The following is a 19,122-nucleotide window of genomic DNA, read 5'->3' as shown; positions in this document are numbered from 1 at the left end:
GGTTAATACTGCCTCAGGGTGAACACTTGTAGCTCCTTGAATCAGTCATGAATCCTTGCTCTAGTGCAGGTCCAGACACAAGATTGCTCAACACACATGTCAGCTCGTTTATTGAACAAGTCACTGTAAACAGTAGCCACGTTTTAACGTTTTATGCATGTGGAATAAACTTCATTGGCATTGGTATTAAGCAATGATATCTGGCGACGCCACGGGTTCAGTCTTATTTCAGTCCCTCATTTGAGCAGTCAGTGACTCACTTCCTCGAGGAAGACCGTGGTGTGCTTGAGTGATTGAATGACTGAGTACGCGGTGCAGGAGAGACCATTCTTACGCCGTGAACTCTACTAAACAAGAAAAAAGCACTACATTCACTACCCGTAACTGGACACGTCCACCCTGTAACTCTCAGTAACGCTGGGGCCACGCAAGTTACAAACCACAATACACCTAAACCTCTTTTCTCCACAAACCACACAATGATTAAGAAATGAGTAAGATTCTCGTGATAGGTCAGGCAGGACCAGACTGGGCTGAAATACGTTGCGTGGTTTTTCACTGAACTCTAGGGCTGGCAGTATAACCACCGAAAAAATTGTAAATAAATAAAAGTAAATAAATAAATAAATAAATAAATAAGTAGATAAATAAAATAAAATAAAATAAAATAAAAATAATAATAAATAAATAAATAAATAAATAAATAATGATAAATAAATAAATAAATGAATAAATAAATCATTATGATAATAATAATAATAACAATAATAATAATAATAATAATAATAATAATAATAATAATAATAATAATAATAATAAATAAATAAATAAATAAATAAATGAAAAATGGAAGCAATTTAAGTAACAAGTAAATAGATCAGTAAGTAGATAGGCAAATAAATAAATACATAAATACACAAGTACATAAATAAACGAATAAATAAAAAAAAACATGGAAGTCACAGGATTAATAATTTTCAGTAAACATTAATGATTTTACGGAGCAGTTTTACACAGTAGGCTATACCACTATCTTCAAAATTACACCAAAAGCTACTGAAAGGTGGAAAGGAAGCTCAGTTGGAGAGGAAGTTAGTTGGAGCGGAAGCCTCAACGCTCAAAGGATTAATCATTGACCGCTGCAGCTACACCACCATTACTACATCAAAATTAACAGTGCAGCAATGTCACGCACGCACAAGCCAGTCAGCCGGTCAGTCAGTCAGTTCCCAAGCCTAGTCACCAGTGCGGCTCTTTTGACCCCGTAGTCCTCTCGCCGGATATTGAGCTGTCTGCTTTCTTAACTAGGTAATCCCTGTTTATTCATCTTTGTGGAGCGTTTCGTAACAGCAGACCGACAGGCACTCCTCTGTGCACTGTTGCTGACAATGATATGCACAATGGTGATGATAAACTGACGCAACACCGCAATCTAAATGAAAGCTGTAAATTGTAGGAGAGTGACTTGGTAATTTTCAAGTCTTTTTTTTTATTATTATTATATTCTAACCTCTATGCATTGTTGTTGATAATGATACGGGCAATGATGACGATAAACTGAAGCCAACCCCGCAAATCAACGAAAAACCACAAATCATGGTAGAATGACATTGTAAAACACCTTTCAACCTCTTTAGACTGTTGGTGACAATGATAAGCACAACGATGATGATAAACTGACACCAACACCGCCAATTAACGAGAAACCACAAATTGTAGTACAGTGACAGTAAATTACAAGTCTCTAATACGTTCTAGGCTCATAAATGCTCAAACAACCTAAGATAACTACTACTACCAGAACCAGCACAAGAATAATCACACACCTTTACTCCTGTGACAATCCACCGCCCGTCTTCCTTCCGCTAATCACTCATGCATGTCCTGGCTATGATAATGATGTAGGAGTGTCTTTGGGAAGGTTAAACATAGTATCTTCTTAGTTTCCGATTCCGCAGCCGCATTACCTTCCACACCTCCACCGTGACTGAGGTGGCAATGAGAGAGAAGGGAAGGGAGGGATGGGGAGGAGAGACAGAAGAGTTGGGAAGATGAAAGGTTGGGGAGCTTAACAGAAGGAAAGGAAACTGTTTTAGTTCCTCATCCCGCTAACAGATGGGAGTTGTACTCGTATAGTCAAATGAACACTGCTCTGAATCTTCAACAAGCTTACAAACCAGATAAAACATTTATATTTAACATGAAATGGGACTGAAAAATAAAAATACCAAACCAACAATGGGAAGAAAACGAAAATCGTAAATCTAAACAGGAAATAAAACTAATAGAAGCTTAGGTAAATGTTATTATCAAAAATAAAGTAGGAAATAGGCGGAAACGATTGACTAAATAAATAACAACTTTGCAGATACCGTTGGGTTATAAATAAGCTATCTATAATTCTTAAGCTCACACACACACACACACACACACACACTGTGGCGTAACAAATAAAAGCAAAGTAGATAGATAGAAAGCTGCTCAACAGGCAGTTATAAAAATAAATAAAAAAAAACTTGTTCATTTCCCAGCACTATGATATGGCAATTTCTTCACTCTCACTCCCGCACAACACATAATTATATTCTTAATTAATTAACTGATTAATTAATTAATATATTTCATTTCACACGCCTTAATAATAGCATTGATAATTAATCTATTTCACATTTCTTCATTATTAAAGGTATGAACATTAATTTATATCCTTGCTAAAACTGTTTGGCTTATTTTTTGAGAATCAACGTATATTTACTTATGTGCTTACTAATATTCTATAATTTTGCATAGAATTGCATGTATTCTTACGAACATAACTAATCAATAGGAATTTATAAACCCTTGATTGTTATTGTAACAGAAACTATTACCAAAGGAAACTAAAACTGAAAGAACTTTTAAGGGCAGACTCAAAATGTATAGGTGAATGCGAGTAAGATAAGAGTTTTTAAATGTTTCAAGGGATCAATTGCATGTACTGCCACTGGATATGATCAGCATCACAACGTCTGCATGTATTGTTTAAATAAAAGAAGAAGAAAAAAAAAAACTAAACTGAACTGAAATACTGGAGTGGAATAGGCTTGGCCCTTGTCTTGAAACGCTTGGTTCCCTCACCACGGAGATGATTAGTTGGGTTTTCATGGGTCTTTTTTCTAACTAATGATGCAGAACTCTTGTTTAACTATCATTATCATCATTAGAACACTCATGAAAACCAGTAACATCCACAAGAACTGTTCAAAATAGTCGAGATATGAAATAACTGAGAGGAGTTTAAGGTGAGACTAGATGGACAGATACAAGCATCATACAGGGACTGCCACGTGTAAGCATCCTGCAGTTCCCCCTACGTTCATGCTCTTTTCTTTCTCTATTTCCTGTGAGGGGCGGGACTATGCTACACTGAGTTCCCCAGGTTGTCGGGGTTGCATTTGTAGGTTGGACAGCAGCGAGGGAAGTCAGCTGTTGTGTCCACCTGAATGACGCATCTGTAGGTGGTGTTGAAGATCTCAGAGTCACACCTGAAGGAGAGAGAGAGAGAGAGAGAAGTATAGTGGTGATAATGATGCCATGACCGCCGCCATCACCACCACCACCGCTACCATCAATAATAATAATAATAATAATAATAATAATAATAATAATAATAATAATTAGGAAGAATGGGAGAAGGGATAAAGACTGGTGATGATGATGATGATGATGATGATGATGATAAGGAAGAAGAAGAAAAGGAGAAAAGAAGAAGAAAAAGAAGACGAAGAAAAAAAGAAAGAAAAGAAAAAAAACAACCATTACTGCTATAACAACAACAACAACAACAACAACAACAACAACAACAACCCCCAAAAGCCCCACGCTCACCCATATCCATCAAGAACACAAAGCAATCCGACTCACGAATCCGTCTCGGTGAGGAACTTTCCCCTGAAATGGATACACTTGCGCCTGCGACACCCCTTCACGAACCACGTCTGTCCGGCGAAATAAAACCCCTCCTTAGTCTGGCAGCCTCCGGGACCTGAAGGGAAGAAAAGAATGGAAAATAACAATAGTAGAAATCCTAATAAATAAATAAATAAATAAATAAATAAAAATAAATAGAAATAAATAATGAAAATGAGAACAATAAATGAATAAATAGATAGTAAAATAAGTAAATGATAAATAAATATATATACGACTACTACTACTACTACTACTACTTATAATAATGATGATGATGATAATAACAATAATAATATGATAATGGTAATCTCAAATCTCAAAGAAATGCAATTCTACTTTTGTTGTGTAAAGAGAGAGAGAGAGAGAGAGAGAGAGAGAGAGAGAGAGAGAGAGAGAGAGAGAGAGAGAGAGAAAGCAGTTTATACCTATATGATTGATGACTTCAACATGTAATCTCTCTCTCTCTCTCTCTCTCTCTCTCTCTCAAGCTGTAACTAGATAAGAATATACATAGCCATTTCAATATTACGAGTCACTGATGAAAGAAAATGTAGTAATGATAATAATAATAATAATAATAATAATAATAATAATAAGAAGAAGAAGAAGAAGAAGAAGAAGAAGAAGAAGAAGAAGAAGAAGAAGAAGAAGAAGAAGAAGAAAACAAGAAGAGTAAAAATAGCGTGACATTTTAAAGCACCTAAATCTTGTAATAAAAACAGTCTGGGGGAGAGAGAGAGAGAGAGAGAGAGAGAGAGAGAGAGAGAGAGAGAGAGAGAGAGAGAGAGAGAGAGAGAGAGAGAGAGAGAGAGAGAGAGAGAGAGAGAGAGGAAAATGATACTCGCTTTTGATAAGTGAAAGGTTGAAGAAAAAATAAGAAAAGTAAGAAAATACGAAAAAATAAGGAGGAAAAAATAAATAAATAAGGAAAAAAAGCATTACTCATCTTGTTCTTTTGACACATTAGGAGAAAATCATATTCGTCAAATGAATAACAGATGAATAACGTAAGAGATATGAGTAAACGAGTGACACACACACACACACACACACGAAAGATGCTGTGTGTGTGTGTGTGTGTGTGTGTGTGGTCACGCCTCATGCACACAGTTAACACCATACGTCACACTTAGAGGACTGGGTAGTGGTGGTAATGGTGGTGATGGTGGTGGTAGTGGTGGTGACGGTGGTGATGGTGGTAGTGGTGGTGGTGGTGGTGATGTTGGTGGTGGTGGTGGATGATTTAGCTAGCGGGCTGAGTGGTTACTTTCACCACACACACACACACACACACACACACACACACACACACACACACACACACACCATTGGGCGAAGTAAGAGAGAGAGAGAGAAAGAGATACTGAAAAATAACTACTGCTACTACTACTACTACTACTACTACTACTACCATTACCTTCATTCTTATGCTCGTGAACTGTGGTAGTGAAGATAGCTCCATGAGTCTTGCGGTGTGGAGTTTGTGGTGGACCATTGTGGTGGGGAAGCTCGCTGTGCTGTGGTGGAGGGCTGTGGTGGGGAGGCTTGTGCGGTGGAGAGCTGTGGTGGGGCTTCTGTGGTGGTGGTAGGCTGTGGTGAGGTTTACTGTGTCGTGGAGGACTGTGGAGTTTGTGTGGCGGTGGAGGGTTGTGGTGTGGTTTGTGTGGTGGTGCGTTACTGTGGTGGTGTTTGTGACGTGATGGTGGAGGACGAAGCGGTCTTGGTTTGGGTCTAAAAATATCCTCCTCCTTGAGTCCTGAGAATGAGACAGGCCCTGAAGGATGCAGCGCCGGGGGAGGAGGGTAACTGATGTCCTTGTGAGGCGATAAGGTTCTCAGGCTAAAAGATGATCTCGGTCCTTCCTGGTGGATGAAATGGGCGTCTGAGTGGCCCAGTGGAGGTCTAGAAGCACTATCCCATGATCTGGAGTGGTCCTTGAATGGCCTTTGACTCCGGGCCACCACCGCCATGACCACCATCACCATCGCATTGACCACCACGCGCGACACCATGGTGATATGAACCCGGCGTCTCTTGGTAAAACTTAAGTGTCTCGAATCCCCTGCAGAAACTTGAAAAAACTGGAGTATCTCGTATCCTTTGCACTTCACTTGAACAGGAAGATGTATTGTGAGAAACTGAGGCTACGTAAGGGTTCAGTCCGCGTGTAAAGTCCGCGTGGTGATCTGTACGTGAGTGAGGGACTGAGTAGGTGTGTCTGTGAGGTGAGATTGGGTGGGAATGAGCGCGTGTCTCACTCAACACTGCCGCGTGCCTCCTCTTCTACTACATACTACTGCTACTTTCCCTCTTCCTCCTCCTCCTCCTATCTCTATATCTCCTCTCTTCGTTGCGTCTTTACTACTGCTCCTACTACTATCCCCTTTCTCCAGTTCTTATCCTGAAGGCACGCAAATAAAGTGCCTAAACTTTTTTTTTTTTTTTCTCGGTGTGGTGTTCCCTTAAGTCCTTTTACTTTCTCCCGCTCTGTTTTCTCTCTCTCTTCTTGGTTCGATGCCCGACAAAGAAAGTATAAGTATATATATTTTCTTTTTATGTGAATATTGTTGTTGTTGCTTTTGTTATTATTACTTTTATTATTTTCTTTTTTTTCCTTTAACGAAGCTGTTTATGAAATATTTTCTCACACTTTTCTTTCTCCCTTTTTATTCGCTCCGTCACGTCCTCCTCTGTCACCTTAGTAGTGTTGCAACGAGAGAGAGAGAGAGAGAGAGAGAGAGAGAGAGAGAGAGAGAGAGAGAGAGAGAGAGAGAGAGAGAGAGAGAGAGAGAGAGAGAATTTGGCACCTGTCTCTGTACTCTATAATACTTTCTTTACATTCACTTTCCACAACTACTTCTACCACTACTACTACTGCTACTGCCACACCACCACCACTACTACTGTTGAAGTATTACTGACCAAAGATTCACCAAAAAAACTTGTATTTTTTTTTTTTTGTCCTCTCTTCCACTACTGCTACGACTACCACCACCACCACCCCTACTACTACTACTACTACTACTACTACTACTTATATAATTATCACTACTACTATTGCTAGTGCGCTAAAAAAGGCGGAATAACATGACTGAAAACTGCATCTCTCTCTCTCTCTCTCTCTCTCTCTCTCTCTCTCTCTCTCTCTCTCTCTCTCTCTCTCTCTCTCACGGTTGTGAAATGCATGCAGACTCAAAAAAACTGAAATGTAGGTTATATTGCAATAGCTACTTGTGAGGATCATCTCTTCATCCTCTCCTTCTTTCTTTTGGCTACTCACTACTAGATAGTTACGGTTATAAACCCAAATGCATTCTTGGAACCGTATTCTCAAACACTTCGGCAAACAATTTTCACTCTTTCTAGCAAGCTCACGCGGAGGCTATAAGGGTTTTGAAGGGTATTTTCAGGATTTTAGTGATGGTCTGACAAGGATTCCGTAACATCACTCGCAATAATACCCGTAAGAACCTGACTACATGTAATCATCTTAGTGGCCTTGGAAACCAGTCCTCTCGAGTGAATAAGTGTTTCAAAATATGTCTTGTATGTTGTGTACATGATCGTTATTATATGTTGGGTGTGCTTTATATTCTCCGTTCCGTGCATTACTGGGCAGCGAGAGGCAAGGAAGGGGCGGCGAAGGTTGAAAGAGTAAATTAAACTTTCTCCAGCAAGCGAGAGTGAGGGAGGCAGTGATGTGACGGGCTGGCATCTGCTGCATCTCCCCGCCCACTCAAGCATTGCCTCTCCGAGTTTTGCACATGACTACGTGATTATATGTCTGCCTGCAGTAACCACTAGCAATGATGAATGAATGAGTATTCTTATTAAGACACTCACCCTTATAACAAATGCATGTCAGGCTCCATATCTTTTTTTTCCACTTTTTTTTTCAAATGCCACACAAATATTAACTGGGTTTTCATTTTTTTTTTTTCTCATAGCTGATACTGAGTTCTTATTTAACTATCACTAGAATAATGAAAGCGCCCTTGAAAACAACAGTAACTTTCACTACAACCTGTTAAAAGTAAAGAAATGTTTGAGAATGCAGCGTCAGCACTTTTCCTTTAAGATACTGAACATTATATCAAAGTGTGGTAACAATGTAAGTGTTAAGTATATAGTAGGCTTGTCTATAGTCATCGGTGAAACCCAGGAGCGAGTGACTGCCTGACCACGGTCGTGACGGTGTCTGGAAATGAGGTTCACCTGATTATCGTGTTTACCTGAACGTGCAGCCACTGGAGCGAGTGTGGCAGTCACTGTTTAATTTCTTTCACTTAAGCAAAATCGTGATGTAGTGTTCGATGACTTTCAGAAAAAAGAGTATAGGGAAAGTTGCAGGAAGCCAGTAGAACTGCACCTGACAATTTGTTTAGTACATAAAAATGTCCATGTTCCATGTTCATTCAGTACTGTCTTATTACCAAGTCCATTCCAGTCATTTACCACTCTGCAGAAGACCAATTTCTTATCTCCTGAAGATCTAACCATATTGATCTATTCCTTGTACCATTCAAGATATAACCATATTGAGCTATTCCTTGTACAATCACGATGTTATAATGCAGAAAGATGGGTTAGTACAATAATTAATACCCTCCATCAATGAGTAGCTATATATGTAATGTAAGGTAACTTAGCTATGATAGAAGGGCATGACATACAGCAATAGATGGAGAGAAAAGTTAGCTGGGATGACTGACTAGAAAGGCAAGATAGAAGGCAGAAGCAGATGGAGAGGAGAGTTATAAGGTCATACTGAGATACCCTGGAATAGAAACAAGGTAGGGTGGACAGAGCCAGAAAGATATGAACTAAGAAACGTAACTGAGGCGAGATGGATGAGAAAAATTGGGGAGAAGTTTTATTAGGATGCCTTGGGAAAGATGGACAGTTGACAGAAAAGTTGTGTCCTGCAATAGGATCAAGCTAAAAATGATGATGTTGAGGAGGTGGTGGTGGTGGTGGAAGATGGGAAAAATTAGCATTTAATTAAGACTAATTCCTTCCTACCTTACTTTCTCTTCACTAATAACTATGCCACGAGGAGATAAGAAACCAGACAGCTTTTTTTTTTTTTTTATTCTTCTACTTAGGCGATGGATCCAGCATTGGAGGCAATCCTGGGCCAGAGATCAGCACACTCCTTGGCCACAGGTCCAGTGATAGCCGACCCTGCGAGGCGGACGAGACAAGACACAATAAACACAAGGAAAAGTGGAATTTATCTCATACGTATTGCCAATCATAAGAACTAAGGGCTAAATTATCATTATCTTTTGCTATCTTTTTACAGTTTCATTATAGAAGGGCAAGAGTAAACCAGTGTATGCTCTAAGGCCTTGCTGTGAATGTTTTGTGGCCAGCTGTGTTATGCCTAACTTCCTGGGTTGTGGTAGGATGGTCCACCAGGAGCTGATGTGACCAAGAATGACGTGTATGTATGGTGATTTGTCTGGGCCACCGCATGTAAGAGTGCCAGCCTGGTATATAGATAAATTTGTTTTTTAATGAGCAAGTATCATCAAGCAGTAAATGGCTGAGATTATACAGCACTAGTAAAGCACATTGCAAGGTAATGGTGATGGGTAGTGAAGAGGACACCACTTTTCTAGCCAACACAACTGCTGTGTGAGGGATCAAGTTCTCAACCTTTGGGCCACAAGTCCAACACCTTACCAGTCACCAGGTATCCCCTACGATGTGTGAGATGCCAGAATGGTACTGGGTTTGATTGTGTGCATGTGTGGTACCTTCTCCATCCTATAGCAAAGGATGTTATAGGTAGAAAAACTACAATAAATGAAAATAAATGCTAAATAGATGTCTAACCTCTTAAAACTGTCAACAGCCTCAAGGATCTAAATTCATGCACTCCATTGGGCTACTCAACACTACAGGTACACCTTATGATTGGACGGGAGGATGTTATGTTAACTGAAAAGAGGATACTGCTTCTTGCTCCCAAGTTTAAACCTTTTCCCTGCGATACAAAATTAACAGCAACAGAAGCAATGCATTAAGTCTTTATAAGCATCTACAAGAAAGAAGAGAATTAAAAAGAATGGATTTTGCAATTCTACACAGTTTAAAGAATGCAGGTAGCTGTAGAAGCAAAAGATGTCCCTGAATTATCAGCAATTATGGAAAGATACACCAAGCAGCAGTCAGGGTCAATACGATCCGAACTTCTGTATGCCATGCGACTAGAGCAACATCCAACCATACCAAACCCAAGCTGTACAAATGTGCCACTTTCCCAGCATAGCCACAGGAATGACCAGACCAACACAGCTTACAGCAAGTCAAGAAGTAGTGTGTAAGACAGGAATGTTGCAGTTAAAAAGAAATGACAAGTAAGTTTCTGTCGAGTGGCTTTGTCTTTAGTAGAGATGCTGTAGGAACTGGAATATATAGGGTTTACATGTTGAATAAGGTGGACTGTGTATTAAAAGATGACATGAGAGACAAAAGAATAAGAGAGAATGGCAAAAAGACAAAAACACCTGGAAAAAGCTCATTAACCTGTTTACTGCCATGGTCTTTTGGTAACATTGAGAGAGAGAGAGAGAGAGAGAGAGAGAGAGAGAGAGAGAGAGAGAGAGAGAGAGAGAGAGAGAGAGAGAGAGAGAGAGAGAGAGAGAGAGAGAGAGAGAGAGAGAGAGAGAGAGAGAGAGAGAGAGAGAGAGAGAGAGAGAGAGAGAGAGAGAGAGAGAGAGAGAGAGAGAGAGAGAGAGAGAGAGAGAGAAATACAAGATTAATTTTCCAATGTCTAAGCTACAAAACTAATTAATGTGTTTTAGTACAAAAAAAGTGTCTAAAAAGTTGCAAGGGATTATGGGAAAAGAATGTGTAGCAGTGGGAGGGATAAAAACAACTCCAAGAAAGGATTAAAGCTGAAAAATTGTGATATATAAAAGAAGTAAAGTGTGCAAGGTTGATATGAGGAGGGACAGCAGACTGCACATACATAGACAAAACACCTTCCCATAACCTTGCCCTGCCTCCTCACCTTTCATCTCGCCCTTGTTGTTTACGATGACTCCCGCATTGTCCTCGAAGTAGATGAAGACGCCGTCCTTCCTGCGGTACGGCTTCCTCTGGCGCACGACCACGGCAGGGTGCACTGTGGAGAGAAGGCAATGGGGTGAGACTTGCTGACTGTACTGGGACGTGGTGAGATCAATGCCAGAGATGGAGGAGGAGGAAATGAGTAGACGAGGTGGAAGATGACTGGAATAAAGGGGAGAGAGAGAGAGAGAGAGAGAGAGAGAGAGAGAGAGAGAGAGAGAGAGAGAGAGAGAGAGAGAGAGAGAGAGAGAGAGAGAGAGAGAGAGAGAGAGAGAGAGAGAGAGAGAGAGAGAGAGAGAGAGAGAGAGAGAGAGAGAGAGAGACACATACCCTTCTTCCTCAGTTCAGGCTTTCCCTTCTTGACAGTCGCAGCCACAATGTCACCCACAGCGGCGGCCGGCAGACGGTTGAGGCGCCCCTTGATGCCCTGCACTGCGATGATGTACAGGTTCTTGGCCCCTGCAAGACACACACTCCATGAAGCAACACACCCAACCATCATGCCTACTTGGTAACACTTGACAATATTAGATACATGAATAATTTAAGTAAGGTGATGAAAAGTGAAGGATAAATCTATTTCACACATACAGGGATGAATTAAGACAGGTGATTATTTTGATATGAGTGGCGGTACACTTCTGGTACCATACAATGAGTTGAAATAAAAATGCATGCTACTAAACACAAAATGAACCATACAACACACAAAGTCTATAGTAATGATGATAGTAATGAATGAATAAATAAATAAAATCAGAACCCTTTTCCAATACAACTCAGTCTGTTCATCTACCCTATTGCCATTACAACTTAATGACTGATAAACTTTTAAAACTGATAACACAAAGCACCCCCCACCACCACCACCACCGCCATCACTCACCCGTGTTGTCGGCGCAGCTCATGACGGCTCCCACCGGCAAGCCGAGGGAGATTCTAAACTTCCCTCCTGACGAGGCTCCACGTCCTGCAAGGCAAGGCACCGCCATGGTCAGGGAATGCACACAATAAACCTCAGCAACAAAATATTACAATAGTTTTGTAGAAAAACCCTGATCAGCTGATTTAGAGTATTTTTGGATAAAATTATGATGCTTCTCAATTCATGATACACAATGCAGAAATTAGATATGAAATTACCGATGTGAATTAATCTAAAAAACAATCTAGTCCTTGAATGGAAACACTAACCTTGAGATACAACACAAACTGAGAATATTATGGCCTGGATGTAAAGCAGACCAAGCATCTTCAAGCCAAAATGTTTATACTAAAGATTATTCAAGCGTCATACAGTCTGAACAAATACAAATCAAATAAAAAATAGAGTCAATATATCATACAGTTTATACTCAAAACTATCAAACATGTCTGAACTAAAAGTACACAAAACATATTAAAAACTTGAGCTAAATACACCCCACACAGTTCACCCACAACTCACACCATTGCCTACTCAGTCCGGTCCAAGTTGGTATTTCAGGATGGTCCGATTTAGACCTACCCCGTCCCACACACGTTGCAGCCTACTTAATAAAATGTGCAAAATTATCTCACACTTTCGATTACTGTCCTAGGCACCTGAAGGACACATCCACCACACACTTCCTGGCATCTATCCCTCTCATCTGGACAAACCTAACCTAACAATGCTCTCGGCACCACAATACCCACCGCATGCCCTCATCTCGTGGCCTATCATGAACAGCAACTACTTCACGGTCTTGACTGAAAACCGTCTGAAATAAACTTAAGATACAGCTGAAATACCTCACTGTCTTTAACATCAAACACGTAATATTTCAGCCGTCTCAAGATATATTTACTTCTTATTGAATACTGCTGGGTTAAACGGCTAATATATCTCACGTAATACATAGCACAATCTAGACACACGGGCATCGCAACACACCTTCCTCAGCTTAATTAAAACCACAACACACGGCCCCATCTTTCTATACACCAGCTAGGCCGCCCGGGTGCAATGTTATGGCTCAACACGTCTTCATTTATCACCATGTTCACACAACTCACAACCACCACACACAGCACTACATCTTTTTGAGGTCCTAAGGTATGGTTTGCGGGAGTGAGGGGATCCTTGGGGCTTCGGATGGAAAGGATGAAGGTTGGTAAATTTAGGATGTGTTGCTCACCTCTCTTCGACATGGTGGCGGTGTGATGAAGGAGTGACGTCACGCAGCCTGCCCGAGAATCGCCTTGTGTTGATGCGCTTGTACGGGATAACAAAATTGTAAATTCCTCTAACGCTTGAATACATTTAACATATTTTATGCATTGCTATTTTTAAATAATTTATAGAAAATTAATTAGTACATTTTTGCTGTTTTAAATACGAATATAATAAAACAGATGAGGAGTGGGCGGTATCTTTCTTCCCGCGTTCGTCTTTTATCATCAGAATCTTACGGGGCTACAAATGTTCAGTTCAGCTAATAAGTCACTTCAGGTGGTTTATTGTATATAAAAGTATTTCTTATTAATTTATACAACATACAATTTTACAATTTTGCTAGTTTAAACAAAGAGAAAATAAAGCTAAGAGCATTTATTTCCATATCAAATTCTGGTTGAAATGCACACCCATTCTTTTTGCCCTCCTTACAGTAAATAATGCATAAAATTAACTATTCAAAAAGATTATTGGATAACCTAAATAGTCATTAGGAGAGACGGGAGAACAGCAATTAAATGAGAGATGTTGAATCTACGTTCAGTCCCCGCCATTTTAGTGCCTTGTTTACTGCGTTGGGTGAGGCTCTTCACTGCATTTACCTTATTACCAGCCTTAACACACCGCCCTGACCTTGACCCTTGTACTAACTTTACCCTTAGGCACCAGGGCACGGGTTGACACTAGACAGATGTGGCGAGAAGAGGCGTTAGAGGCAATAAATGCATACTCTACGTAGATCACACAGCTGTTTCTGATCTGGGGAGGAATTGAAAAAGATCCGTGGATTTATTGAAGCTCGGGGTTGTTATTTTATCCCTCAGAGGGTGTGCTAGGGGCTGTTTAGGGTCGGAGTTAGGGTTAAGAGGTGATGTAGGCCTAGGGAGGGCTGGGGATGAAGTGTGTAGGCTTGTATATATTTGTTTAGTGGTAGTTTGTGTCTTTGTTTACCTCTGATGTTTGTAGGCTTTGCGTTTTGTTATGGTTTTAGCCTCCCGCTGCTACACACACTTCAGCCTTGCAAGATCTGTTTCTAGACGCTGTACTTGTGGGAAACTCGTTTTTTTTTATTCCTGCAGGGTTTAAATACCTAATTACTCTTCTGTCTTCCCTCTTTTCCTCTCCTGTGTCCCCAAACAAGTAACTTTAACGGGGCTAGGAAGGTAGACCAAGGAGACCCACGGCGGTAATAGGGTGAGGGCGCAGTGTTACCCCAGCCTTTCGTGTTTAGGTGGTGTCAGGGCTGTGTTTAACTCCATCTAGCTCCAGTTGTGATGTTTTGCCCTGGAAAAACTATAGGAAAAGTCATGATATTAAGGGAATTTTTAGGCAGGGGCAGCAAACATGATTAAAATATGGGCTCACAAACTTAACCTAACCTGATGTAGTCCCCCTCGGCCCCCCAAACCTATCCTAAGCTAACAGGGAGGATGCTATTGGTTACTTATTTGAATTTAAACCTAACAAAGACTTGGTAACCTGAGAAATTATACATGGATGAGATTCAGTAACCTAACCAAAAAAGAAAATTGCTTGCTTAGCTGTATTTTTTTATATTTAATCTTCATCCCTCTATGTATCATCTTGTCCAGTTTACTTCCAATGTGTGCACTGTTGTGGGGGTGATCATGCTAATACTGTATAGCTATTCAGAGTCCTCCCTTGTGTTGCAGGTGGGAGGAGGAGATGGCGCCACGAGGAAAGAAGAAGGGAGGAGGTTCCCCACGCAAGCAACTCAACATCCAACAGTTCATGTCCCCAAAAGTCAAGAATGAGAGCCCAAGGAAGCGAAAAGCAAAGGAAGAAGCAGATGAAGTGGAGATGGTGGAGGAGGTGGTGATTGTGGAGGAGAACACAGAGAGACCACCACCAACAAGAAGCCCAAGGAAGAAAGCTCGCAGGGTCGCCGAGGGTGCCAACAACAACAATAACAATAACAATGAGAAGGAGGCCGAAACAGCTACAAACAACAATAACAACAACAACAACAACAACAACAATGAAAAACCACCCACACCAGAGAAGAAGAAGAGCAGTGGCCGGGGACGCGCCAACACTTCCACCACGGCCATGAGGCAGACAAGAGGTGCACGGGCCCTGGCGGCAAAGGAGGAGAAGGGGAAGGATGCCGTGACGGTGGAGGAGGAGGACGTGAAGGATTTTGAGGCAGAGAAGGAGGTGGAGGGTGAGGAAGAAACTCCATCAGTCACTCAGCTGTCTGGTGGAGAGGAGCATGAGGAAGAAGAAGAGGATGAAGACCGGAGCACAGTTGGGATGATAGGACCAGACCCCATCCATGTGGACTCCCCAGGCGAGGACAGCCGTGATGGGACTGACTTCACCCCACCATACACCCCAGTTGGCACCACCAAGATCCTGCATACCACCCCTCCACAGCCCAAGGTGTGTTAAGGGTTGTATTGTGGTGGAGTGGACAGAAGAGTGGAAGGTGTTGCGTTTGTGTCTGTGGAATAGTTTTGTTTTGTTATGTTGTTTGATGAGAGATGTGGATGTGGATGAATCATGATGTAAAGTGCATCTGTTAGGGAAAACATGAGTAGAGTTTTGGGTTCATGTTATGATATAAAGAAATATAAAAAAGTTGAAGGGTATATTAGGGATAGATATGGTTAGAGATAAGGGTGTGAGTGAATGTGACATGGAATGTACATGAAGGTAATTCTATGAACAGAATATAGGCATGGATGAGACTAGAGGAAGACTAGGGAATAGGATGAATGGTCCAGGTGCACAACACACAAGCACTCTTCTTGATGCTCACCCAAATCCTCCTCTATTTCAGGAAGAGAAGAACAAGTTCAAGTGCAAGGAGTGTGACCAGTGGTTCCCCAACCGCTATTTCCAGAGGAAGCACACACTGATGGAACATGAGAACCAGTTGTATGAGTGTCGGGTGTGCAGCTTCAACTCGGTCAACCCAGAGAAGCTGAAAAGTCACATCATCAAGCAGCATGTCATCAAGAAGGAGCGCAGCGAGCCAGTGTCCCTGGATGAGCTCAAAGTGGACCTGGATGAGCTGATCACCAAGCACACGCCCCGCAAGGTGATGATGGAAGATGGTGTGGCGCTGGGCAGGGACGCCAGCAACAAGATGCGCTACATCTGTGCCATGTGTGACCGCATCTACACCAGCAAGTACTCCCTGGAGCGCCACGTGCGCTGCCACACGGGGGAGAAGCCGTACGTGTGTGACGTGTGCAACTTCTCCACCAGCTACCGCGAGCACATGATGCGCCACATGACCAGCGTCCACCTCATCGTGCACTCGGATGAACCCAGGCAGAAGTACATCCCCAAGAACCGCAGGAAGACTGAAGAGAAGAACGTGTCCACTGAGGAGGACCCATTAATTGTGGACGAGGCAGACAAGGAAGATGACGAGGAGAAGGATTCTGAAACTGCTGAGAGTGCTGAGGCTGCTGTGACTTCTGATAATGCCAGTGTGGTGTCCCCTACACCAGCCAAGAAGCGGAGGAACATCCTGCGCAAGCGATTTGAGTGTGCCGCGTGTGGTCTGAAGGCCACCCACAAAACAGATCTGGTGAACCACATCAAGGAGAGGCACCCCAACGCCCACATTGAGTCCCTGGACAATGGTGACGGCTCCAAGGTGCACCTCATTGTCACCATGTCCAAGAAGCCGACGCCCTCCCGCCGCATGGTTATCACCTGTCCAGACTGCTCCAAGGTGTTCCACGACACCTGGAAGTACAAGGTGCACATGCGCTCCCACACGGGCGTCAAGCCTTTTGGGTGCAACATGTGTTCCTTCTTTGCCACCAGCAAGATGACAGTGCGTGACCACATCCACCGCAAGCACAAGGGCGCCGACAACCCCCGCATCCTCCTCCGCACTGTGGGGATCGATGGCACGGTGAGCCACGTGGAACTCAACATGCCAGAGCGAGAGTTCAAGTGTGACCGCTGTGGGGAAGTGTTTGAGGACAACTACCACATGAAGCACCACAAGAAGAAGGCACACTCAGACGTGGCACCATTTTCGTGCAAGGAGTGCAGCCACAGAGAATGGGCACGTGCCAACATCATCATCCACTGCCTCCAGGCCCACAAAGACAAGAGTATTGAGAACATGATTCTGCGCAATGACAAGCCCTTCAATGTGGGGCCGCTCAAACTGCCCAAGTGTCAGCAGTGTGACAAGGTGTTCCCCTACCAGTCCCAGCTGTACATCCACATGAAGCAGCACACAGGTGAACGCAACTACTTCTGTGACATCTGCAGCTATCGCACCAACTCCAAGGTCGCCCTGGAGAAACACATCCTCAAGCACCTGGAGGGGGAGAACAAAAAGACTGCCCCTATCAGTCGCAAAAGGAACCTCAAGAAGAAAGCCTCCAAGGAAGATGATGTGATTAACTTTGTGGACATCAACAACCTGCAGGAAGATGCAGACAACGCTTCAGCAGAGAAAGACAGTGGGAAAAAGTAATTGTGGAGAGCCAACGTGACAAGTTGTGTGGAAGCTTCTCTCGCTGAACCCAAGTGCCTTCCCGAGGGACCAGCCTGCTAGTGTACCGGTCTGATTGGTACAACCTGTGGACTACATTAGCAAGTAGTATCCTAAGTACAGTAACTTTGCCTGTAGACTTTGGTGCTTACTAAGTACATTCATATTGTTATGATCTGGCCGGCCAGTGTGTGCCGTATAGTGATTTGTCCGAATGGTCCTCTTGTTTCGTTGTTTTTGGTACTGGGAGCTGTTATGAATGTTTGTTGAATTTCTTAATGTTGATTTAACATTTCAAGTTCCTGTTGAACAGTCTTCAGCAACAATCAAATCAGACTTCAGACAAATTGCTATATTAAGTTTACATGCAGTATTTTAGTGTTTGTGTTCCACCACACGTCTTGCATTTAAATGGACAATTTGTGTTCACCACAATTGACAAGTATATATTTACAATTCTGATTCCAAACTATATCTTAGTCATTAGTTTGAGACTAACATCCAGAAAGAACATGTGATCTGATTTACAGGGGAGAAAATTGTGTTCTGGAAGGTGTTCATGTGGGAGCTTCAGCTGTGTTCTTCATGAATTGTTAATATTCTTGTTTGTATCACCTTAGCTTGTAAGGTTTCACAGTTTTATTTTTAATAAGTTAAAGATTTTCAAGTGTGATTAAAGATACATTTTTAGCCAATAATAACCTTAGGTCTTCCTTGAATGCCAAGATGTGCTGTCCCTGGCAGGGAGGCCACATCACCCACCGCCAGCAACGGTGCCTTCCTTCATGTGCCTTTTGATGCCTCGTGTATCAAAACTTTTAAAAGTAAAATAAAATAAAATATATTTTCATAAAGGAAGATTGAATTTTGCAGTTGTGAGGTTTGAGGAGACTCACAGTAGAACCTGTGCAAGTTGTGAACCAATTTGCTGAGAACTAACTTCCCTTGAGAACAAGTTCTTCCAAGTATTCAGTAGAATGAATGACAAGTGTGGCATGCATATGTATGGTATACTTAGTGTAAGGATCAGAATGTGAATGAAAAGTTTGACTGAAGATAGCTGTGTTGAGAGAAGTTGTTAAGGGAAAGGTATTTGGGTACAATATTAGCTAGTTTAAAAAATTAGATGTTTTTGTAATGGATGGAAGAGTCACTGTGAAGACATTTTGTGATTTTGTAATATGAGATGCAGCATTGTGTGTATTGTGATAATTTCCACGTCCAGTGAAAGCTTCCATACATTGTGTATTGCATGGTGTGTGCTAGAGTAGGTCAGCCCGGCACCTGGCAGGTTGTGCTGGGATTGCTAAACAAATATTTTATTAAGAGTCCAGTTTGTAAGAATTTATAGTGTATCTTTAATATTTTGAAATAAACATTTCATTACTTCTCACAGCTCATTTCA

The 19,122-nt window shown here is 41.9% G+C and overlaps 3 protein-coding genes across 3 annotated transcripts; 1 reads left to right on the top strand and 2 right to left on the bottom strand.

Annotated features, from left to right (window-relative positions):
- Positions 1-2,289: 2,289 nt before the first annotated feature.
- Positions 2,290-6,629, bottom strand: LOC135115415 (histidine-rich glycoprotein-like). Its single transcript, XM_064032191.1, has 3 exons — positions 5,369-6,629; positions 3,904-4,024; positions 2,290-3,524 (listed from the first exon to the last, which is right to left on the bottom strand). Exons 1-3 carry the CDS (start codon positions 5,961-5,963, stop codon positions 3,401-3,403), a joined length of 840 nt encoding a protein of 279 aa, XP_063888261.1. The 5' UTR covers positions 5,964-6,629; the 3' UTR covers positions 2,290-3,400.
- Positions 6,630-8,980: 2,351 nt separating this feature from the next.
- Positions 8,981-13,265, bottom strand: LOC135115417 (large ribosomal subunit protein uL14). The gene is made up of 5 exons (XM_064032197.1): positions 13,191-13,265; positions 11,918-12,001; positions 11,362-11,490; positions 10,973-11,086; positions 8,981-9,135 (listed from the first exon to the last, which is right to left on the bottom strand). The coding sequence occupies exons 1-5, from the start codon at positions 13,201-13,203 to the stop codon at positions 9,053-9,055; spliced, it is 423 nt and encodes a 140-aa protein (XP_063888267.1). The 5' UTR covers positions 13,204-13,265; the 3' UTR covers positions 8,981-9,052.
- A 490-nt stretch (positions 13,266-13,755) lies between these two features.
- On the top strand, positions 13,756-19,110 carry LOC135115412 (zinc finger protein 41-like). Its single transcript, XM_064032186.1, has 3 exons — positions 13,756-13,807; positions 14,902-15,631; positions 16,032-19,110. Exons 2-3 carry the CDS (start codon positions 14,915-14,917, stop codon positions 17,697-17,699), a joined length of 2,385 nt encoding a protein of 794 aa, XP_063888256.1. The 5' UTR covers positions 13,756-13,807; positions 14,902-14,914; the 3' UTR covers positions 17,700-19,110.
- Positions 19,111-19,122: the final 12 nt, after the last annotated feature.

This window comes from Scylla paramamosain, chromosome 29 (genome assembly GCF_035594125.1).
Source record: "Scylla paramamosain isolate STU-SP2022 chromosome 29, ASM3559412v1, whole genome shotgun sequence".
NCBI lineage: Eukaryota > Metazoa > Arthropoda > Malacostraca > Decapoda > Portunidae > Scylla > Scylla paramamosain.
The sequence above is the reverse complement of the archived record's forward strand: the minus strand, read 5'-3'. Positions and strand labels throughout refer to the sequence as shown.